Genomic DNA, 22,212 nt, shown 5'->3' with positions numbered 1-22,212 from the left:
GTAATTTATAATTATTACTTAACGGCACAAAGTACCTAACAGGGTAATCACCTTCTGGATTCAGACACCATCACGTAATAACGAATCACAATTGTTTTTTAAATATTTATTGAAATTATTCACAATCATTAGAAACTGAAGAACTGAACAATATAGATATTGGCAATCTACGTGGTATTAATAATTGGTCGGCAATTAGACAGAGAGGGGGTTTTACTCTTTTTTAACTTTAGTAAATATATAATCAGGAAATTATACCTCTCTCTCTCTCTCTCTCTATAAAGTGATTTTGTAATTTAATTAGGGTGTACAAAACAAATCCTGTTTTTCACACAATATTTCTGGCTACTTCTTTAGTTAAGCTTTAGTTCTCCATTAAGTACAATGTATCAGTTTATTATTCCATAGATAAAGGAAGTCATTTTTAAAAATTAAATTTTCAATTGGTCTTCATTATTTATTTTGTATCATTTTTAAATTATTTGCCCTTTTCTTTCCAGCTTTCACAATACCAATGCTCTGTAAGGCTAAGTTTTTATTGTTGCTATTTTTTATTACTCATCTTTCTATTTAGGCCTCTCATATTCATATATTGTATAAAATTAGGGGTGTGGAAGCACTCTAAAGGCTAAGTAATAGTATATTTAAGTATAAAGGAAGTGCTAGTTTTAATGCACATTCCCTGGGCCCCTGTCTCAAAAGTAAGTTTACAAAACAGGGGTTTTTAGTTACAAAGTTATGATCATAAAGTTGAAAAGCCACCATACCACGTCAAGGTAAACCCCACATGGCGGTCCCTAACTTGTTTGCCTTTCGGCCATAGTATAAAAAGTCTTACTGCATAGTAGCATAGTATAGCATAGTAGATCCTTTTCACTGAAACCAAGGTTCAACAGACACTGATTACACTGAATGCTACTATGCAGTAAGACTTTTTATACTATGGCCGAAAGGCAAACAAGTTAGGGACCGCCATGTGGGGTTTACCTTGACGTGGTATGGTGGCTTTTCAACTTTATGATCATAACTTTGTAACTAAAAACCCCTGTTTTGTAAACTTACTTTTGAGACAGGGGCCCAGGGAATGTGCATTAAAACTAGCACTTCCTTTATACTTAAATATACTATTACTTAGCCTTTAGAGTGCTTCCACACCCCTATTTTTATACATATCTCATATTCATATATGTCTAGGGTAATTTGGACCCTAGCAACCAGATTTCCATTGGTGTCAGCAGCTATTCCTGCGTACGCATGACATCAGTACGCACGGGCGCAACTATATTTAAAGGACAAGGAAAGTCTAAAATAGAATAAGGCTAGAAATGCTGTACTTTGTATACTAAACATAAACATGAACTTACTGCGCGGCCAGCCTAATCAAACAAATGATTTATGCTTTCAAAGTTGGCCACAGGGGGCTGTCATCTTGTAACTTTGTTAAACATCTTTGGAAGACAAGACTGTGCACATGCTCAATGTGGTCTGGGCTGCTTAGGGATCGTCATAAATTATCAAAACAGGACAAGCTTTTGTTCTGCATGGCTGGTAAGTAAGGTGGGGGTTCCCCCGCTGTTCATAAGTATAATTGTTTCCCTGCAGAGCAGTTAGGGACTGTCTGACAATTCCTATCCACAGCAGTAAATGAAGAGAGAATTTCACTACCTACAGTCAGGTTTCTTATAAAAACAGTACACATTTTTTAATTAAAGTATATTGGAGATATATTTATTTTTCATTAAAGAAAGTAAAAATGGGATTTTATTTTTTTGCCTTTACATGCCCTTTAAACCGTAGGCACCCTGCCGCTGGCAGCCAGAAGATTGAATGCGCGTTTGTAGAAGTACCTTCTTCCTGGAGACGGACCTGCTTCCTGGTGACGGCGAAGACCCCACTGGAGGATGGAGAAGACAGCGCAGAAGAAGAAGACAGTGCAGAAGAAGGCAGTGCAGGAGAAGACCATGCAGGAGAAGAAGACTGCACAGGAGAAGTCGCCACTGAAGAAGTCGCCATGTGAGGCCGTGGAAGAGAGACCCCCCAGTTGCAGGTAAGTGCCACTGACCACCAATGTGGGCCCCTGTACTCCCACGCAGACTCCTGAACCCCCAATGCAGGCCCCTGTACCACCAATGCAGGGCCCCCTAACCACCCATGCTGGCCCCTGAACCCCATGTAGTGCCGCAGGCCCCTGAACCACCCATGCAGGGCCCCTGAACCACCCATGCAGGGCCCCTGAACCACCCATGCAGGGCCCTTGAACCACCCATTCAGGGCCCTTGAACCACCCATGCAGGGCCCTTGAACCACCAATGCAGGGCCCTTGAGCCACCAATGCAGGGCACCTAACCTGTTCTGGGGGATACCAAAGAGCTACATTGGTGGCCAGGGTCAGAAAAAAATCACTGGTGGAAAGGCCCCTCTGCAAGTCACTGTCCACCAATGATTGCCCCTTGTACTGGTGGGGGCGTGATTAGGGGTGGAGTGTTTAGGGGAGGCGTGTTTAGGGGAGGCGTGTCGAGGGGGGCCCAGAAAATTTTGTTGTGTTGGGCCCCGTGATTTCTGATGGCGCCCCTGCCCTCAATATACCCTGGGAAGTTTGCCAGCATGTACAAAAGAAGAGGTTGGTAATACCAAGTCCAAGGTATGCCACTCTCCTAACAGTCCGGTGCTCACACTCTGCCCTGACCAAGGGGATCTGTGACACATACATGTGGGAGGATGTGATTTTTGGAGAGAAGGTGTGTGAGAATTTCTGTGCAACAGCTGGCAAGCCAGGGAATGCAGGGCATAGTAAAATACATACATTCCGGAGGGGGTTTGGCAACCAGATGTGGAAGGAAATTGCATGCTCTGTGATGTCAGCAGAGGAAGAAGAGGCATTAGATTACATGAGTGGGACAGCCCACACCCTTCATCTGAAGAAAGGAAAAGACAGAGAGAGAGAAAGAGACCCTGCAAGCAGCCCTGGCTGGGATAAAGCAACAGGCTAAGGAAAAGAGGTGGCACTGCCTGTTCGCTTCTCATCCTCCTTCCACTTTGAGACTAGGCCTCCAGTCTTTGTAATGCCTCCTGCACCGGCAACCAGAAGTTCTTTGAGTGTCAACAGGGATTACTTAAAAAGTCTGCCCGGGGTGCTGAGAGTCTTGCAGCTGGTCTTCGGAGCTGGATTCTGGATCACCATTGCCTCTATCCATTATGAGGGTGCCACACACTTTGCTTTGTTTGTAGTGGTTTTCTTCTGGCTCTTGACTCTGATCATCTATTTCCTCACCCTGCTGGATAAGCAGGAGCTGGTGCCCATCATTGGAGGAGACCGCTGGGTATTAGCCAATGCCATCTACGATCTTCTGGCGACTTTACTCCACATTGCCACTGTGGGCATCATAATCTCCAAGACTGAATTCTATTCCTTCTGCAATGTGCCCACATACTCCCAGTCTTGCCTGTACAAAGCTTACTTAGTGGCCACGCTCTTTGCCTGCTTGTGTTGCCTCTTCTATTTCATCTCCACCATCTACTTCTGTTACAAGAAATGCAAAGTAAGTCAGACTGTCAGCTAGAGAAACGCTTTCCATTCACCGTTGGACCAACGTCGGACATCTGATGATGTCATCAGGCTAATTTAAACAGACTTTTTTTTTTATTCTTAAAACTGTAAATATGCAATGTCCATACAGTACATATTACTGCCAGGTTTATAGATATTGTCTATTGTTATTTGCTTCCAAAGGTTCATCTGATAAATATTATATAATGGCTCATTGCAACCACCCAATGCATGTTGTTTATTTTAAATATATTCCGGTACGTTGTATATATTCTGCCATACTTAGAAATTAGTCTTTATATGCACTTGTTGATCTTTAGCACGGAGGCACAGATCTGTCTAGAGAATTACTGTATTCAGGACATGCACAGGTTTTTCTATGTATGAGCAGTTGCAGGGCTTGCTGAATTTTTGCAACACTCTGGTACTTCGATCTCTGCTTAATGCTCTGTTTGCGGATAGTCTCAAAGCTGTCTCTGTGGAATTCTCTCTCTTCGAAGGAAGAGGCTGCAATAGTATAGACATCAGAGCTTTTCAAAATGCAGCTGTCTGGCATGCTGGGAGTTGTAGTTTAATAACAGATGGAAGCTGCAGGTTATCCCACATAGATATTTTACATGATACTGCAGACCCTGCCAGCAGATACAGGTTGTGTAAGGGATAGTATGAATTGTGTTGTATTCACCCCAGTTAATTACCCAATGACCATAAGCATGTGTCCATGTAAGGAATTGTTATTGGATCCTTTAAACGCAACTGAATTGTAATATTCATGCCCATTTCAGAGTTATGATTCCTATGATGGGTGTCGCTCACCACGGCCAATTTTCGAGCAAATTTGCAGGGTACACCCACCCAAATTTCTCTGGAAACTGTTTTTAGCTGTCTTGCTAATGCCTACTTACATAAAAAAAATTGCAAAATTACCTTTTTTAGAACCTAATGTTTTTTTTATTGCGCTTTTTAATAGGGTGCATAGAAATCTCCTTCACTGACTGTGCTGGTACCAAACTCATGGAGAACATATTACTTCTTAGGCTTTGTGTGAAGTAAAGGTATGGGACCTGCTATCCAGAATGCTCGGGACCTGGGGTTTTCCGGACAAGGGCTCTTTCCATAACATGGATCTCCATACCTAACGTCTACTTAAAAATCATTTATGCATTAAGTAAAGCAGGAATGTTTTGCCCAAATAAGGATTAATTATATCTCAGTTGGGATCAAGTATAAGGCACTCTTTTATTATTACAGAGAACAAGGAAATCATTTTTAAAAAAATTATTTGATGAAAATGGAGTCTACTGGATTTCTCGTTTAATAGTGAGCTTTCTGGATAACTGGTTTCCAGATAATGGATCCCATACCTGCACCAGGATATAGAGAATGCATGTGATGGGGACATGTTTGGCTGTGGCATGGACAGATCAGACCTGAAAAAAGGTATATGACTAGTACACATGATGCTATTAATGAAGTATCAATAGACTTGAAAGTGCTTTTGACTCAACTTGCCAGCAGTTCATAGTCAAATTCATGGTCAGATAAAGACTGGTAAACTATTCTCCATGGCAAAAGATTCACATTTGAACCAAAATGTAACCCCAATTAGCATATTCATATTTGAATTTGTAATTGTTGTGTTTAATTGCCCAATGCTTCAAAGACACATGATCTGAATTTGTTTGGCATAACACTCATGATTCAAAATCCTGGAATTGGTTCATCCCTAAAATGCAGCCCTTTTAGCTGAATGCTCTAGAAGTGCCTCAGGGTTTTTCACATGATTTGGATGTAAACATTTTTGCTCAGCACTGGCCAACCACACTATTCAGTCACTGAACCTCATACTTTAACATATCAAGGTTAATGCATCCTGGGAACAGTATTCCAGCAACGTCAGGGTGATATGCACAGTGTCGGACTGGGACACCGGGGGCCCACCCAAAAACCTTAGACCAGGGGCCCAATCTCAATACTAATATTCTTCATCACCTCAATCAACCACTATTCTCCTAGTTTGTTTTCTTTACATACTATAATCTAGTATTCCATTTATGTAGCCTCTTTGTTCTCATAGAATATGGAATGGCCATGAAATAGGCCAAAAGTTTAGCAGCATGAGGGTCCACTGACACCTGGGCCCACCAGGAGTTTTCCTGGTATCCCTGTGGGCCAGTTCGACACTGGATATGCAAAATGCATTCTTATTGGTGAATTTTCTTACATGTGTAATTAACATTTTCATCTACTTCTATAGGGGAGAGCAGTGGGACAGCTTTATGGTTGGGCCTATATGGAGATAACATGTAATTTCTCTGTGTGCAAATAAAAAAACAATTCTCTCAGTCTATTGACTTTACAAACAAGTTTGAGATCAAGGTATGGGACCTGTTATCCAGAATGCTTGGGGTTTTCTGGATATTTCTGTAATTTGGATCTCCATGCCTTAAGTCTACTACAAATTATTTAATCATTAATTTAACCCAATAGGACTGTTTTGCCTCCAATAAGGATTCATTCTATTTTAGTTGGGATCAAGTACAGGGCATTGTTATATTTAGTACAGAGAAAAAAATAAATCATTTTTAGAAATTACAATTATTTGATTAAAATAAGTCTATGGGAGATGGCCTTCCCTTATTCTCGATAACAGGATCCCGGATAACGGATCCCATACCTGTATTATATCGCTTGGCTTGGCTAAACAATTCATCTGACATATCAACAGCACCCCTAGTGGTCATAAAGGGGGTGAAATGCAGAATGCAACACCCAGTCATGATCAAATGCAAGCAAGTCATGGAGGTAGAAAAGGTTGGATGCACTGGCAATACAAATCCAGCATCCACCTCGCAGCCTTTTGCTCTCGGAGGGTTTATTCTAGATGCATTTATCAAACATGTTTAGCAGTCATTATATAATATAATAGATACTTTTTTACTTTTATTTACATGTCCCCTCAAGGCCTACCCCTCAAGGCACTAAGCAAATATCCGATTTGTTGGTATTTTTGTTTATATGGCAGGGGACATAATTATTTATGCATAGGATTTACAACATAGGATCATGCAAAAAAAAAAAAAAAAGGAAACCTTCACAGAAAATAGCAGAAATGTGACTTTGCACAATGCCAACGGGCATCCTGTTCCTTAGGCACATTCCTTTGTTGTCGGAACTGCTGGCACCCTGTATGGCGTAATGTTTAACAACTAACTGTGATTGGTGCCACATTCGCTGTACCTTAAGGAGCTGATCTGCACTAGTGCCATATGCTGCACCTAACTGCCAAATCCTCTATCACCGCATGAAAAGATTGTACAAGACCCTTTGGCTGCCCAGGGGGCCCGACAGTCTGGCAGCAGCAGCCAGCTTTTTATTTCAACTCCTTAATGGTTAATGCTACAGGATGGGATTTGTTCTCTCTGCAAAACCCTTTGTTTCTGGGAAATGGAAATGACGGTTACATTTAAAGTGAAAGTATCACCAGCCTCAGTTTTTTTTAGTATAAATTCTCTAAAGGAGGAAGTTGAAACATTAACAGATGAATAAATGTGTCACAATTTGGGTCAAGGGTTACAGGGCGTATATACAGGGCCTAAATACTGCATAGGGGAAATACTGTATTTGTATTTCCACACATTTCTTCATTCTCAGGTTCAGTTTTAATAATCAGTGGGAAGACATGATAGGAAGTGTAAGGCTGTATACAGTATATACGTAGGAGGGCCTGAGCCTAGGGTGTCAGCTTTTGGGGGGAGGGTGGCCCTTGAGTGCCTATATAATTGAAAAAAAATTAAAAGAAAAGATACCCTCCCCCCAGCCACTGTGGCATATTTGCTGCTTAAATTTGGGTCAAGGGTTACAGGGCCTATATACTGCATATTGGAAATACTGTATTTGTATTTCCACACATTTCTTCATTCTCAGGTTCAGTTTTAATAATCAGTGGGAAGACATGATAGGAAGTGTAAGGCTGACAGTTTATCCAACCCCTTGGCCCATATTATATAATCTAACCAATTAACGAGAATCTGCTTGTTTAGCCAATAGGATGAATGAGTGGATCTTGAGTGGAAGTCATATCATGGTACGGTGAAGCCCATCATACAGGGCTGTATTAACTGTATACAGTAGATACGTAGGAGGGCCTGAGCCTAGGGTGTCAGCTTTTGGGGGGAGGGTGGCCCTTGGGTGCCTATATCATTGAAAAAAAAATAGAAGAAAAGATACCCTCCCCCAGCCACTGTGGCATATTTGCTGCTTAAATTTGGGTCAAGGATTACAGGGCGTATATACTGAAATGTGGAAGTGAAGTTTTTTTACATGCCATTGACCGGTACTAAATTAAATACACACTGAAGCTCATTTATTAAAACCAAATTTGCCCCAGTGCAGTTGTCATATTTGTGAACTTTGAGCAGCGTGCTGCAGGTAGAATACTAAAAACAAATCTCTGGTTGTACTGGGGCAAAGTTGCACAGTTTTAGTAAATATTATTTATGTAGCTCCATGAGTACTATGTTGGTGAGTATTATAATATGCAAGACTTGTATTTCATGTAGCCAGCCGTCCATTGCATTTTTTGGGATTACTTATTTGTTTGGCACAGGAGCAATAATAAGAATTTCTTTGGTTGTGTAACCTTCTGGAGGAAACCATTTGTCACTATTTGTCATTTAACCCATGTTTGGTAATGAGGAGGAGGCATAACACATATACTATTACAAATGATTGTCAAAACATATCTCATAGGCTCACTAAGTGTGATTGATTCTCACTGTAGAATTCCCTTGTGTATGTGAAATGTATGATCAGAGAAATGTTTTTGTCCCCTTTAATTATTACTGCACATTTATCATGCTGCTTCCCACTTTTGCTTGTCAATGGAGCACGTATGTATTTGCACATTCGGTTTACATGTATGACACTGTCCTGGGCTTCAGCAGATAAGCATGATACATCTTTTGTGGGCCAGATTCTGGGACATTAGTCTGATCTCCTAAACCTTATCTGCTTAGAACTATTAAATCTGAAGCAAAAGCACTTACAAACCATGACCTTGGATAAAAGAAGACCCCACGCAGCAGCTTTTATATAAGATATAGTTAAACTGTTAAAAGCTTATAGTTGTCACTTTAGATAAATCCTGGTATTTAAAAAGGTACAAGGCAATGTTGGAATGGATCTCCTGTCGGTTGGACTCTGCCTTCCTAATTCCTCGTGCTCCATTTTGGAGACTAGCAGCATGAATACATATCTATATTTGGCAGTGTTTTATAGAGGCTGATGGGGGGAGACAGGCTAATAATCTGGGGCCATTGGGGAAATGGGATCCTGCTAACTAGTGTGGGGCCCTATTGTTTCTGAGGTACCCTGCCAGCTTTCATTTTACATCACAAACACTGTACCCCCCTTATTGGACTATTAATAATTCTGCAAGGTTAAGTGAAGCATCTAGAAAGCCATAGGATAGATACCACTGCTGCTTTCTGTATTCCTGTTATTCAAACATCTACTGTAACAGCTTCCAAAGACCTATGCAATTAGTTTAAGCATGTACAACAGCTATACATATCTTTGTCTTGTGGTTGGCAGTGGTATGGGAGCATATGCACTCTTCTATTCCTTATGTTGCATATGCCTGTTGTAGCTAGCCTGATATAATTTTTTAGCATTTTCACTAGGGTAAGTAGTCATATCCCCATAAGACACTACACCCAAATGCAGGCATTGCCCCCTCCCTTTGCAGAGTTCCAGCCCCCCCAAATATAATGGTAAGTTTACTGTTGCAAAAAGTGTTTCCTGGGTTTCTTTTTCTTATTGCTATGAAATCATTTTTTTAACAAGTAGCATCTATTCATTTTTCTATATGACATTGGCATAACCTTATGGTGTTTCTGGCTTGGAGAGAGATATTTCAAACTCCCATATTCATCACATGAACCCATATGGCTGTGGTCATTATGGATGCACATTTTCAATCCAGCTAATCTTTGCTATAGGCTTTTGGAACCCCTAGCTATCCAGAGTAGCCTCAAAAACTGGGTGCTCTATTAAAATGCATCCCTAGTTGATATACAGTTAGGTCCATAAATCTTTGGACAGAGAAAACTTTTTTCTAATTTTGGTTCTGTACATTACCACAATGAATTTTAAATGAAACAACTCAGATGCAGTTGAACTGCAGACTTTCAGCTTTAATTCAGTGGGTTGTACAAAAAGATTGCATAAAAATGTGAGGAACTAAAGCATTTTTTAACACAATCACTTCATTTCAGGGGCTCAAAAGCAATTGGACAGTTGACTCAAAGTAAATTTCATGGGCAGGTGTGGGTAATTCCTTTATGTCATTATCAATGATAAGATAAAAGCCCTGGAGTTGATTTGGGGGGGGGTGCTGGTATGTGGAAGATTTTGCTGCGAACAGACAACATGCAGTCAAAGGAGCTGTAATAAAATACCTGGTGGTCTAGCGGTGCGGGCGGCGTGGACGGCTGCCATGCCGCCGCGCTCCTTCTTCTTCCTCCTCCCAGCGGCCTCTTAAAGGCGCAGGCGTGCTGGCGTGATTGCGCCAGCGCGTTCTGGTGCGAAAACGCACGTTCTGGGGCGTGGAATTCTTGCCCTATAAAAGACTGCTGACTGATGCCCGTGATAGAACTTGTTTCTTGTGTTTCCTGAGCCTTGTGCGTTTGATCTGTTCTGAATCTAGTCTGTTTGATTACCCGTGTTTGACCCAGCCTGTTCCTGACTATTCTGCATTCTGTATCCTGACCCTCGCCTGCCTACGACAACTCTTCCTGCTTAACCCCTTGATTGACAACCCGGTTTGACCCTTGCCTGCCTGACGATTCTTGATATCTGCCTGCCTCGACCCAGCCTGTCTGACGATTCTCTAGCCTGCTCCATTTGTACCGTGACCTTCGGCCCAAAAGACTCTGCTAACAGCCGTGCCCCTTCGCCAGCCAGAACATCTTGCCTTGCACCCCCTTTGTTAAGTCCAGGTGGCACCCAAGTAAGCTGAGGGCTCCTCCCGAAGCCCAACGGTGGTCACACTACTGGTGAAGCCGAGCCGAGACCAGGGTGCTTGGCATTTGTTCTGGTATCGGGTGCCGGCTGTGACAGGAGCTCTCCATGCAGGTGAAACAAGCCATCCTTAAGCTGCAAATAAAGAAAAAACCCATCCGAGAAATTGCTACAATATTAGGAGTGGAAAAATCCACAGTTTGGAACATCCTGAGAAAAAAAGAAAGCAGTGGTTAACTTAGCAATGCAAAAAGACCTGGAGTCCACGGAGGACAACGGAGGATGATCGCAGAACAATTTCCATGATGAAGAGAAAACTCTTCACAACAGCCAAACAAGTGAACAACACTCTCCAGGAGGTAGGCATATCGATATCCAAGTCTACCATGAAGAGAAGACTGCATGAAAGTAAACACAGAGGGTGCACTGCAAGGTGCAAGCCACTCATAAGCATCAAGAATAGAAAGGCTAGTTTGGACATCTAAAAAAGCCAGCGTAGTTCTGGAAAAACCTTCTTTGGACAGATGAAACCAAGATTAACCTCTACCAGAATGATGGCAAGAAAAAAGTATGGAGAAGGCTTGGAACAGCTCATGATCCAAAGCATACCACATCTCTATAAAACATGGCGGAGGCAGTGTGATGGCTTGGGTGTGCATGGCTGCCAGTGGCACTGGGACACTAGTGTTTATCTATGATGTGATATAGGACAGAAGCAGCCGAATGAATTCTGAGGTGTTCAGAGACATTCTGTCTGCTCAAATCCAGCTAAATGCAGTCAAATTGATTGGAAGGCGTTTCATAATGCAGATGGACAATGGCCCAAAACATACATCCATTCTTGAATGGCCAAGTCAGTCTCCTGATCTGAACCCAATTGAGCTGCATTTCATTTGTTGAAGACTAAACTTCAGGCAGAAAGGACCACAAACAAACAGCAACTGAAAGTTGCTGCAGTAAAGGCCTGGCAGAGCATTAAAAAGGAGGAAACCCAGAAACTGGTGATGTCCATGAGTTCAATAATATGTCCAATTGCTTTTGAGCCCCTGAAATGAAGTGATTGTGTTAAAAAAAAGGCTTTAATTACTTTTTAGTTACATTTTTATGCAATCTTTTTGTTCAACCCACTGAATTAAATCTGAAAGTCTGCAGTTCAATTGTAATGTACAGAACCAAAATTGGAAAAAAGTTGTCTCTGTCCAAAGATTTATGGATCTAACTTTATATATTGGTCATCCTATTGTACCCACTGGCCCTGGTGAACTATGGTTATTGGACAACAATCTATCCACAGAAGTGAAGCCAGTCTACCATCATCAATACTTGTAATCCACAAAAAGTGTTAGTTCAGATTACCATTTAAATATCACTTTATGCGTTCGAACACTCTAAATGATTTTCAGCATACATTTCCAAGAGGTTTTCTGATTCCGTAAGGGATGAAGAGGTTAGTAAGCAAATCTCAGCATGTTGTAAGTGAAATGAGAACAGGAGGAGAGGAGGAGCAGATGTGTGCGCAGTCAGGAGGATTCCTTATGGCTTACTGCAATCTAAATGATTCATTTGGGACCATGCATTGGAATGTTAGAACATTTCAGTCTGTCATGCCTCAATGACATTTCATCTGGGATATCAACTTTTATTTTGTTTTATTTTATATATCAATGAATAATGAAATGCAGTCCATTCTGCTATCAGAACTAGATGAAACAGATAATTTTTTTCTACATTTTTGGCACTGTAGCCCTTGTTGCTGGCTTGTTATTGAGCTCTAGACTGTTTGTTTTTTTCTGTGTAACTGCTTCGGCATAGAGTATTAAGGAACCTTACAGCAGAACTGCACTACTTTTGGTGCTCTAAGTAGAAAGGCAACATGGACACGGGTCGGGAAGTTACTGATTTGTACTATAAAATCTTTTTTTGCATCCTCTCTCCCCCAAATCCAATGGACACCGGTCTGTTTTGCATGATTATAGAGAAATTGTGCATCAGTTTTATACCCTCAAAAGACCCCAATATACAGTACATATACACATGCCCTGAAACTGCAGTGGGTCACTTTGGTTACTTATAATGTAGAATTACTGTGGTATTGTATCTGCTGGAAGAGAAATGATTCCGTGCCTACCCGAGACAGTACAGATATCTTACAGAGTCCCTTCTTTTTTTGTGTGGAACATTTGCACATTGTTTCCATTGAACGTTCTTCCTTTTTAGCTTCCAAATTCCAGAATGAAACTGTAACAACTTTAAGCAATACTCTTAACCCTCAGTTACCTGGCACTCTTTTTATATATTGATTTTAAAAATAAATAACAAGAAATAAAACCACTTCAAATGCGTCTCTATCATGCAGATTTAGCATCAGAAAATATTTAGAGTAAAATAAAGATATTCAGGGGTGAATATACTAAAAATACTAATTGAGGACAGTTACTGAATTCTTTCCTGACATATTTGTAATATAGAACAATATTTCAAAAGAGAGATGTGAGGACCTCCAATAGTAAGAAACATCAGTTAAAAAAATGAATTTTTTTTTTTTATTAGGACATGATAAGACCTAATGCGTTTCATGCCTGTTGGGGCACTTACTCATAGGTTGAACCTATAGAACCTATGAGTAAGTGCCCCAACAGGCACGAAACGCGTTAAGTCTTGTCCTAATAAAAAAAAAATTTCAGTTTTTTTAACTGATCGTTTCTTACTATTGGAGGTCCTCACATCTCTCTTTTGAAATATTGCTCTGGACTTGCACCTTGGGACTGAGGTGAACTGTGAGTAAAACCTCTTAGGCTAATTTGATTATCAACCTGTATGATTTTTGATTTATTTTTGAGTAATACTGTATTTTTGCTTTTGTATGGCATTGGCCCAAACCTTGTCATTACACATATTTGTAATATACCAGTGATGTGCTGGTTGGGCCAAAACACTTTGAACCTGTGGACTTACCCCCAGAATGAACCTGAAATGCAAATTCCAAGGGGGGATTTAGACAACTATTAGATATCATTTGCAAAATATGCAGCTATCGTTATCTGTTGATAAATCCAGTGCCAGATTGGCCCACCAAATTACCAGGGAAAATCCCAGTGGGTCCAGGTGTGAATGGGCCCTCCTGCTTCATTGTGCCTTGTATGCCTATATCTTGGACATTTCCCTTTTCTGTATGAGAACAAATAGAAGTAATGGGCCAAAGGCTAGATGATATTATAAGGAATAGACATTCTCCTAGGAGAATAAATATGCTGAGTGAGAAGAGGAAAAAAAAAACATTGAAAGGGTCTTTAGGTTTTCTGGTGGGCATCTAAGTCCTACACTGTATAAGTCTGCCCCTATGTCATTACAGTAATACGCTACATGTAAAGTATAACAATATACAGGTATCGGATCTGTTATCCGGAAACCAGTTATCCAGAAAGCTCAGAATTACGGGATGTCCGTCTCCCATAGACTCCATTTTATCCGAATAATTCAGATTTTTTTTTTAAATTCCTTTTTCACCATAATAATAAAACATTAGCTTGTACTTGATATATAATTATATAATTAAACTTATATATAATTAATCTGTATTGGAAGCAAAACCAGCCTATTGGGGTTGTTTAATGTTTACATGATTTTCTAGCAGACTCACGAAACTGCTCTAGCCAATTGTCCTCTGCACCTGTTAATAAATTGGTGATGTCCCTGTAGATGGTGTTTCTGGTGAATTTTCGCTAGCGCCAGCCACGTCGCACTTTAGTAAATCTGCCCCTTATAGCCAATTTTAAGCAAACATTATATATCTTAAATAATAAAGAGTTACTTGATGGTAATTAGGCTGTGTAAACCCTTATTGGTGGCAAAACAATGCTTTTGGGTTTATTTAATTGTACCATTTTAAAGTAGATTTAAGGCATGGTTATTCAAATTATGGAAAGACGCAAGCATTCTAAATAATAGGTGCCCTACCTGTATTGCTCTTTGGTCATAGTCAGCCAAAAACAGCTTGCATTCTTGCTGACGTACCACCTTCTTGTCCAGTGCCAATGGAATGCAGCTATTGGTGGCTTCTTATGTCAATGAAATATGATAAAAATTAACAGCAAATATTTGGCAGTTTAAGAAGAAGTGTCTTAGAACATATACAAATTATATAGGGTGAAACGACTTACTGAGGCTTCATAAAAGGAGGCAACACCTGGGTTGTTGCTTTTTAAGCAATCCTTTGGATGAGGGCTAATCTCAGGGACAAATTATAGGATCATTTGCTATCTAGCCCCATGACAAAAGTGTACCTCTCTAATTTCTTAGTTTCCAAGACGATCACCACCACACAAGTCTGATCTATAATCTCCACCTGTGATCCAGTGATATATATATTTCATAACTTGGCAGGGTATAAAAACCCCAAAACCAAATATATATTAAATATCCAGAGAAAAAACTATTTTTTTAATGATGTGTTAATTTCTTAAATTTTATTCTTGGTGGATGGACTCTATACCTACTTCAGTATTTTTTCTACTACATATGTGTGTAAGTATTTTTATAACACAGTCATAGCACTGTGCAGTAACAGAAAATCAATGCATTATACTGTCAGATTGGCAGCCAAGCAATACATTCTGTAGATAAGCTCATTTTGTGTTAGATGTTAGATGTGTATGATATATTCCCACTGTTCAGAGTTGTCTATCTGCAGTATAGGATAATGAGGTTTAAAAGATGTGCACTAAATTACTGCAGGGCAAAAAACTGAAATTAAAAGCCATATTGTATTAACAAATAAGATTTAATAATATTCTTTTCATGGATGATTTAAAGGCTAGGGCTTTAGAAAGTATACAGTAATACATCATTCTTGTACACTACATACATTTGGGGGCACATTTACTTAGCTTGAGTGAAGGAATAGAATAAAAATACTTGAATTTCGAAGTATTTTTTTGGCTACTTCGACCATCGAAGTGGCTACTTAGACTACGACTTCAAATCGAACGATTCGAACTAAAAATCGTTCGAATATTCGACCATTCGATAGTCGAAGTACTCTCTTTAAAAAAAAAAATTCGACCCACTACTTCGCCATCTAAAACCTACCGAGCATCAATGTTAGCCTATGGGGAAGGTCCCCATAGGCTTTCTAGCCAATTTGTGATTGAAGAAAAATCGTTCGATCGATGGATTAAAATCCTTTGAATCGTTCGATTATTCCTTCGATCGATCGAACGAATAACGCTAAATCCTTTGACTTCGATATTCGAAGTCGAAGGATTTTACTTCGACGGTCGAATATCGAGGGTAAATTAACCCTTGATATTCGACCCTAAGTAAATGTGCCCCTAAGAAAATTTGAATATGTTATAGATTGTAGGGTCTTGAGCTATATTTCCCTGGGGTAGTGTTGTCATTCTAGACAGTGCGTACACTCATGCCCTGCCACTTAGTTCCAAGTGGATTGCAACAGTTAAAAGTCCAGAAAAAATGGTTAAACCTTACCTTATACCTTAATGATATTGACCAATTATGAATCATTTCCAATGAGCATCCAGATCTATGCCCCAGTAATGCTCCAAAAAGTTCTTTGTGTGCTGACAGGTTAATACCGTACAGTACCGCAAACACATACAAGGTACTAAAGGCATTGGCTCTGGATCAAAGAAGACAACAGTGTGCCATTAGCCTTAGGGCTTCTGCTTCTGGGGGATTTGTAAAATACCCCCTCTGTCTAAAGATCAAATAACTAGTTAAAAACTTTAATTATAACTATAATTTTTATATTATTATCACTAACATTTTTAGGACCCAAATTATGAATGAGCATTTCCAAAGACTCAATTTAATGCAGTGGCATTTATACTGAATGGGTATTGCTGGCCAGTTTGTTTACACAGCAACTCCCCAAATTAACAAAGAATAAGACAGGTATAGGATCCATTATCCAGAAAGCTATCTTCCATAGGCTCCATTTTATCCAAATATATAAAAACGATTTCCTTTTTCTCAGTAATAATACAACTGTACCTTGTACTTGATCAAAACCAATTCTTATTGGAGGCAGAACCAGGCTGTTGTGTTTATTTAATGTTTAAATGATTTTCTAGTAGACTTAAGGTATGATGATCCATATTACCATTATCCGGAAAACACCAGGTCATAAGCATTTTGGATAACAGAAACCATACCTGTGCTGCTTTACAATGTAATGGTGTATGTCAAACAAGATTTTAACGTATTGTAAAATGTGTCAGAGCAAAAAACTGTCACAAAGACCATTGTAAACGTTGGAAACCATGTTTGTGCCCTTATTGACCGATTACAGGCCTCAATGACTTCCTCGCAAAGTTTCCTAACAAATGGCTTTCAAGAATATGTGTAGTGTACGTAATAACATTTCTCAATCACAAAGAGTTTTTTGAGACAAAATATTTAATGAAGCTCCAGAGCAGGTATCAATGCTAACCTTTGCTTAGCAATAAAGTGCTATGTAATATTCACCAGTGAATGATTTTACATTGTGAGCAGCGCTAAACAGTTGTAAAAAATTTGATTTTCAACATCATTTTGTAAGGTGGATGAAAATGGTGCTGTAGGAAAATGTAGTGAATAATGATGTAAATGTGAGAAAATGACTGGTATGTTTGATGTTGAAAAAGTTGGTGTTAAAAGGTGTATTTACAGGATTTGGCCACTAGATGGCAGCGGGTTCTCATTAGTTATATAAGGGTTATATAATAATATGTAAAATGTAATTTCCGCCCCGGCCACTAGAGGGAAGTATTGAGACAGGGTTGAAAAGGTATAAAAGGGATGGTTCCACCTAGGGCGTGGTCAGTCAGTTTGGATAGGTGTAGACAGATAGAACTTAAATGGGGCACTAGGTGCCATAGCCAGTGAGAGCAAAGTTAGAAGGGGTAGCTGGCACCACACCAAGGAGTAAGAGGCTTAGTAGCCATGGCTCAGCCACAGACAGGGAACAGAGAGATAGACAGGGCAGTGCGGACAACCCAGGCCAGTGGTGAAAATCCTACCCGGAAAAGCGAGGGGGCGCTGCTGGGGTGGCCCGCTGGCTGAAGGAGGGAGGTGGCACAATGAAAATTCCTGCCAGGGCGAGGTGGAGGGCTCGTAGGATACACGGCGGACTGCCTGACCGGTAGGTGGTGCAAGAAAGGCCAAGAGGTTGGGTTCGCAAGTCCAGTGCTGTAGGGAAGGGATGAGAATATCTGTAATGCTGTAAAGAAGATATACCGTATGCTGGTGGTAAGTCGATTTGACAATTTTGCAAATAAAACTATTTCAAGTTTTTAAGAATTTGGTGCAGTGTGCCTTTAATCACTGGAGGGCCCCCTACAACTTACGATTTTAAACATGTACCTATAACACTTCTTAAAAACCTGGTAGGAAGTCCTTTGTTTGTCTCAGAAGAAATACTTTTCAGGTAAGAATTATTCCATATAAATGCACAACATTTTTCTCACTGGCTGTAGATGACTTTTTAAATAGTGATGGGCGAATCTGACCCGTTTTGCCGAAAATTCACTGAAAAATTTGGTAAATGCATTGAAGTCAATGGGCAACAAATTTTTGTTTTCACTCATTGGAGTCTATAGGAGTCACGGTGAAACCTGGTGAAAAATTTTGCTGATCACTACTTAAATACTGTTAGGGTTTTACTAGAATTAAATAAATGCTAATATGTTCATAAAAGTTATTTACTAGCATAAAATAGAGAGGCAAATATGCCCAGAATTTCAGCAGTAGCTCATTGCACTGGCCTGCCAGTGAACACTGCAGGTCCGGTTTTGACCTGGATAGCCCGGTTTTCGGAAGGGTTGCCAAGGTTGCAATGTGCAAGGATTCTCTTCACAAAAGTTCTTGTAGATGCTCCTTGCTACTTGAGTGATATGCTAATGTGCCCATTCAGCCTTGTTTAATGAACTGCATGCGATTACATGTGGGAATCCTGGAATTACCATCGGCCTGGACAAATCAGATGCTAAAGCTGTTACTGACACCATCCCTACTCAGAAACCATCTGGCACAACTTGCATGTGATTGTTGAAAAGTTTGCTTTAGGGCAGAGACACACGGTCAGAATAGGGGAGATTAGTTGACCGGCAACCCCTCTTTTTCGGGGAGACTAATCTCCCTGACTGCCTTCCCGCTGGCAGAATCAGGGAAGCCATCAGGGGGGAACAGGGGGGAGAGTTGTAGGGGGCCCGAGGGTAAGGGGGGCCCCAGCCACGCCACACTTACTTGATTAGCCGGGCCCCCCATCTTTCTAAGAGCTGCGGACTTCGGAAAGGCATGGATGTTTAAAGGGCCCTGACCACCAATTTTCTCATAATGTGTGTGGGGGGGCCCTGGCCACCAATTTTTTTTTCATGTGGGGTCCTAGCCACCAATATTTTTTTAATGGGGGGGCCCTGGCCACAAATGTTTTTTTATGGAGGGCCCTGACCACCAATATCTTTTTATTTTTTATTAACATGTGGGAACCCTAGCCACCAATATTTTTTTTTTTTTACTGTGTGGTGGGGGGGGGGCGGACCTGTAGGTGGTGCTTGCGGTGGGCCCAGGGGGCCCAGGAAATTTTGTCGTATGGGGCCCTGCGATTTCTGATGGTGGTCCTGGGCAGAATGGCACTCGGAACTCTTCGTTTTCTGAAGTCGCCTGAAGTTGCCTCATGAGGAAACTTCAGGACTTTGGAAAACGAATCTCTCCGAGTGCCATCCCGTCTGCGATTTACATTCTACATTTTAATCCTGTGTGTGTTTCCTTGGGGAAATTCTATACCAGTTATTGCACATAGTGCTGCTACTATGTATGGTAAATAATTATTGACCTTGATAAGTAGGTGATTCAGACAATTTTCACTTCAGCCAGTAATGTGGGATCATTCACACATTTTTAGCAATATGTTAGTGTAGAGTTTGTTGTCAAGCAAGATCAACCCTTTTCCCAGCTTGCCTATTTGTAAAGTCTTACTGTGTGTTCTACTCTTCACAGATGCTTCCTGAGCCAGTGTGTGCCACCAGCCCACAGCATAGCACTCCTCTCACCACACAACCAGTCTAGTTAACACTATGGTTGCCACTTGTTCAGATAAAATTGATGCTGATTACAACATTATTAATTGGAAAGAAAGCTTTTAAAGTATGTGGGTCCCCTGTGACTGTTGAACTGAGCTGTACATATAGATGGTTCAGGTCTACATGGCAGAGAATCAGCTAGACACAATTTGCAGTTAACCATATCATAGTCTTTATTGTAGCCACGCTTATCTCCTACCTCCAGCAATATCTTCTTAGGTCTAGCATGATCTCCATGACTATACAGTCTCATCACAGATAAGCGCAGAACTTTATGTGTGACCCATGTCCTATTATGTGCTCCAACTGTTGTGTGAAAGCCAGCTGGGGTGTAATACAATGCACACAGTAGCAGTAACTCTCTACACTAACCTGACTGGTACTGACTTAGAATTTACTGTAGGTATCGGACCTGATTTATTGGACTCATGTATAGAGTCCAGTCTGGTAAGGAAATAAAAACCTCAACAGTTCAATTTCTTTAAAAGTAATTTTGAAGCAGCAGCAGCTAGTCTGTTTGTACAGTGGCAAAAAGAATGAAAATAAAATGTGAATTTAATATTAAATTCAATGTGCATCTATTTTATTGGATATTTTGAAATGTTCATAAGGTAGGCAGGGGGATGTGCCACCCTAATCCATTCTCTTTCAATTCTAAATTTGCAAACTATGAAGAATATGCAATTCTGTGTCTAGGCTTTCTACTTGATCATCAAGATTTCTTTAAGGGTTTCTAGACTGTGATGCTACAACCTGCAAATACTGTGGGGCAATAAGAGGAGTAAGAGACCTCTTCTCAGATTTTAATTGAAAGATAGTTTGGAACATTAAGGTTTTATTACTGAAACTCCTATTCCTTGAGTATAGGATCTTTGCCTGATTTGGCCACCAGATGTGGCTCATCATCGTTTGGCCACATGCCTACTGACTAGATAATAATTTGGGCCAATGCGGACCTGTTGAAGGAGTACCACTTAAAGGAGAGCTAAACTGTAAAAATGTATATGGCTAAAATGCCATATTTTGTATACTGAACTTATTGTTGCATCAACCTTTATTTTCAGTTTGTCAATATCAGAGATGGCATGAAACACTTAAAGGAGAAGAAAAGGCTAAAACTAAGTAAGCTTTATCAGAAAGGTCTATATAAATACACCAGTAAACCCTCAAAGTAATGCTGCTCTGAGTCCTCTGTCAAAAGAAACACAGCATTTCTTTCCTTCTATTGTGTACTCATGGGCTTCTTTATCAGACTTCCTGTTTTCAGCATAAACCTCCAGGGCAGGGCTTGAGCATGCTCAGTTTGCTCCTCTCCCCTCCCTCCTCCCATCCCTGCTGTAATCTGAACTCAGAGCTGTATGTGAGCAGGGAGAGACTCAGGCAGGAAGTGATGTCACACCAAGCTTAAATGGCAGCTTCTATCCTAAACAAACAGAGACAGTGTCTAGAGCGGTTTACTCAGGTATGGTAAAGCATTCTGCAGAATAAATATAGCGTTATAGCTTGCACCATTGTGGCTAATCTGTTGGCAATAAACTGTCTTGGAGCTTTCCTTCTACTTTAAGCGTATGATCCGTGATGAGATATGCTGACATGCTGGTGATGAGATATGCTGACTTGCTGGTAAAAATCTTTTAAAATGGACTATGAAAGTTTCTAAATTTTTTCACACTACTCCTGGTGCTCCGTGAATTGCTCTTTGGTGTATGACTATTCTCCGATGGGGGACGGAAGGTACGTGCAGCACGGAAGATAGTGTTGGAGAGGTGATGTTCCCCCCCCCCCCCCGAATTTGGACTTACTTTAATGGAGAAAATGAGATTGGCCTGTAATATAAGATAATACTACAGGGCTATTATTTAATTCTGATGCTACTGGTTTCTATGCTGCCATGTAGTAATTATCTGTATTAATTCCTAATTAGCCTTATATTGTGACATTTATATTCTATGTGTACTGTATATTGTGAGTGGGTCCCTAAGCTCCATAGATCATGTGCAGTGAATAAGCAGAAAAGTTGATGGGGAACCACATGGGCATTTAGAGGAACAGGGCTGCAGTTGCCTTGGGCTGGTACCGAATGACCATAACATAAAATACAGTATTTCTACCCTACTTATTTAGTTAAGCTTTAGTTCTACTTTAAACAGGTTGATGCAGCCAGGAGTTTATAACCTGCCTGATAGATACCTGCAAGTTTTCTATACACAGAAAAATAAGCTGCCAAGTAAGTGAAAGCTAAACTTCAGGATGTGTATGAGCAGTTCAAGGGAGGGGGTTCTAAATAACAGGACCCAAAATTGGGCCATTATGCTGGATGGGGTTCGTACCATGATCTCCTTTAATACAATGGTACAAAAGTAGACAGAAGAAGACAGAAGCACCCACTAAATACTCTGTGTTCCTTTGTCTTCTTTATGCTACAGTAGACCTCAGTTTGAAGAGGCTTAAGGACATGGTGAGTCTCAGCACTTCACAGTAAGCAATATCAGTATGTGCAGAAAGGGGTTCATTTATCAAGACCATGGGCAGAAGTTCAAGAGCACTAAGGGCTCCACGAGA

The 22,212-nt window shown here is 40.5% G+C and overlaps 1 protein-coding gene across 1 annotated transcript; it reads left to right on the top strand.

Annotated features, from left to right (window-relative positions):
- The first annotated feature begins 2,612 nt into the window (after positions 1-2,612).
- marveld1.S (MARVEL domain containing 1 S homeolog) lies at positions 2,613-4,802 on the top strand. The gene is made up of 2 exons (XM_041571044.1): positions 2,613-3,539; positions 4,518-4,802. Exons 1-2 carry the CDS (start codon positions 3,063-3,065, stop codon positions 4,524-4,526), a joined length of 486 nt encoding a protein of 161 aa, XP_041426978.1. The 5' UTR covers positions 2,613-3,062; the 3' UTR covers positions 4,527-4,802.
- The last annotated feature ends 17,410 nt before the right edge of the window (positions 4,803-22,212 follow it).

This window comes from Xenopus laevis, chromosome 7S, assembly GCF_017654675.1.
Source record: "Xenopus laevis strain J_2021 chromosome 7S, Xenopus_laevis_v10.1, whole genome shotgun sequence".
Classification (NCBI taxonomy): domain Eukaryota; kingdom Metazoa; phylum Chordata; class Amphibia; order Anura; family Pipidae; genus Xenopus; species Xenopus laevis.
This window is presented reverse-complemented; position numbering and strand designations above follow the sequence as displayed.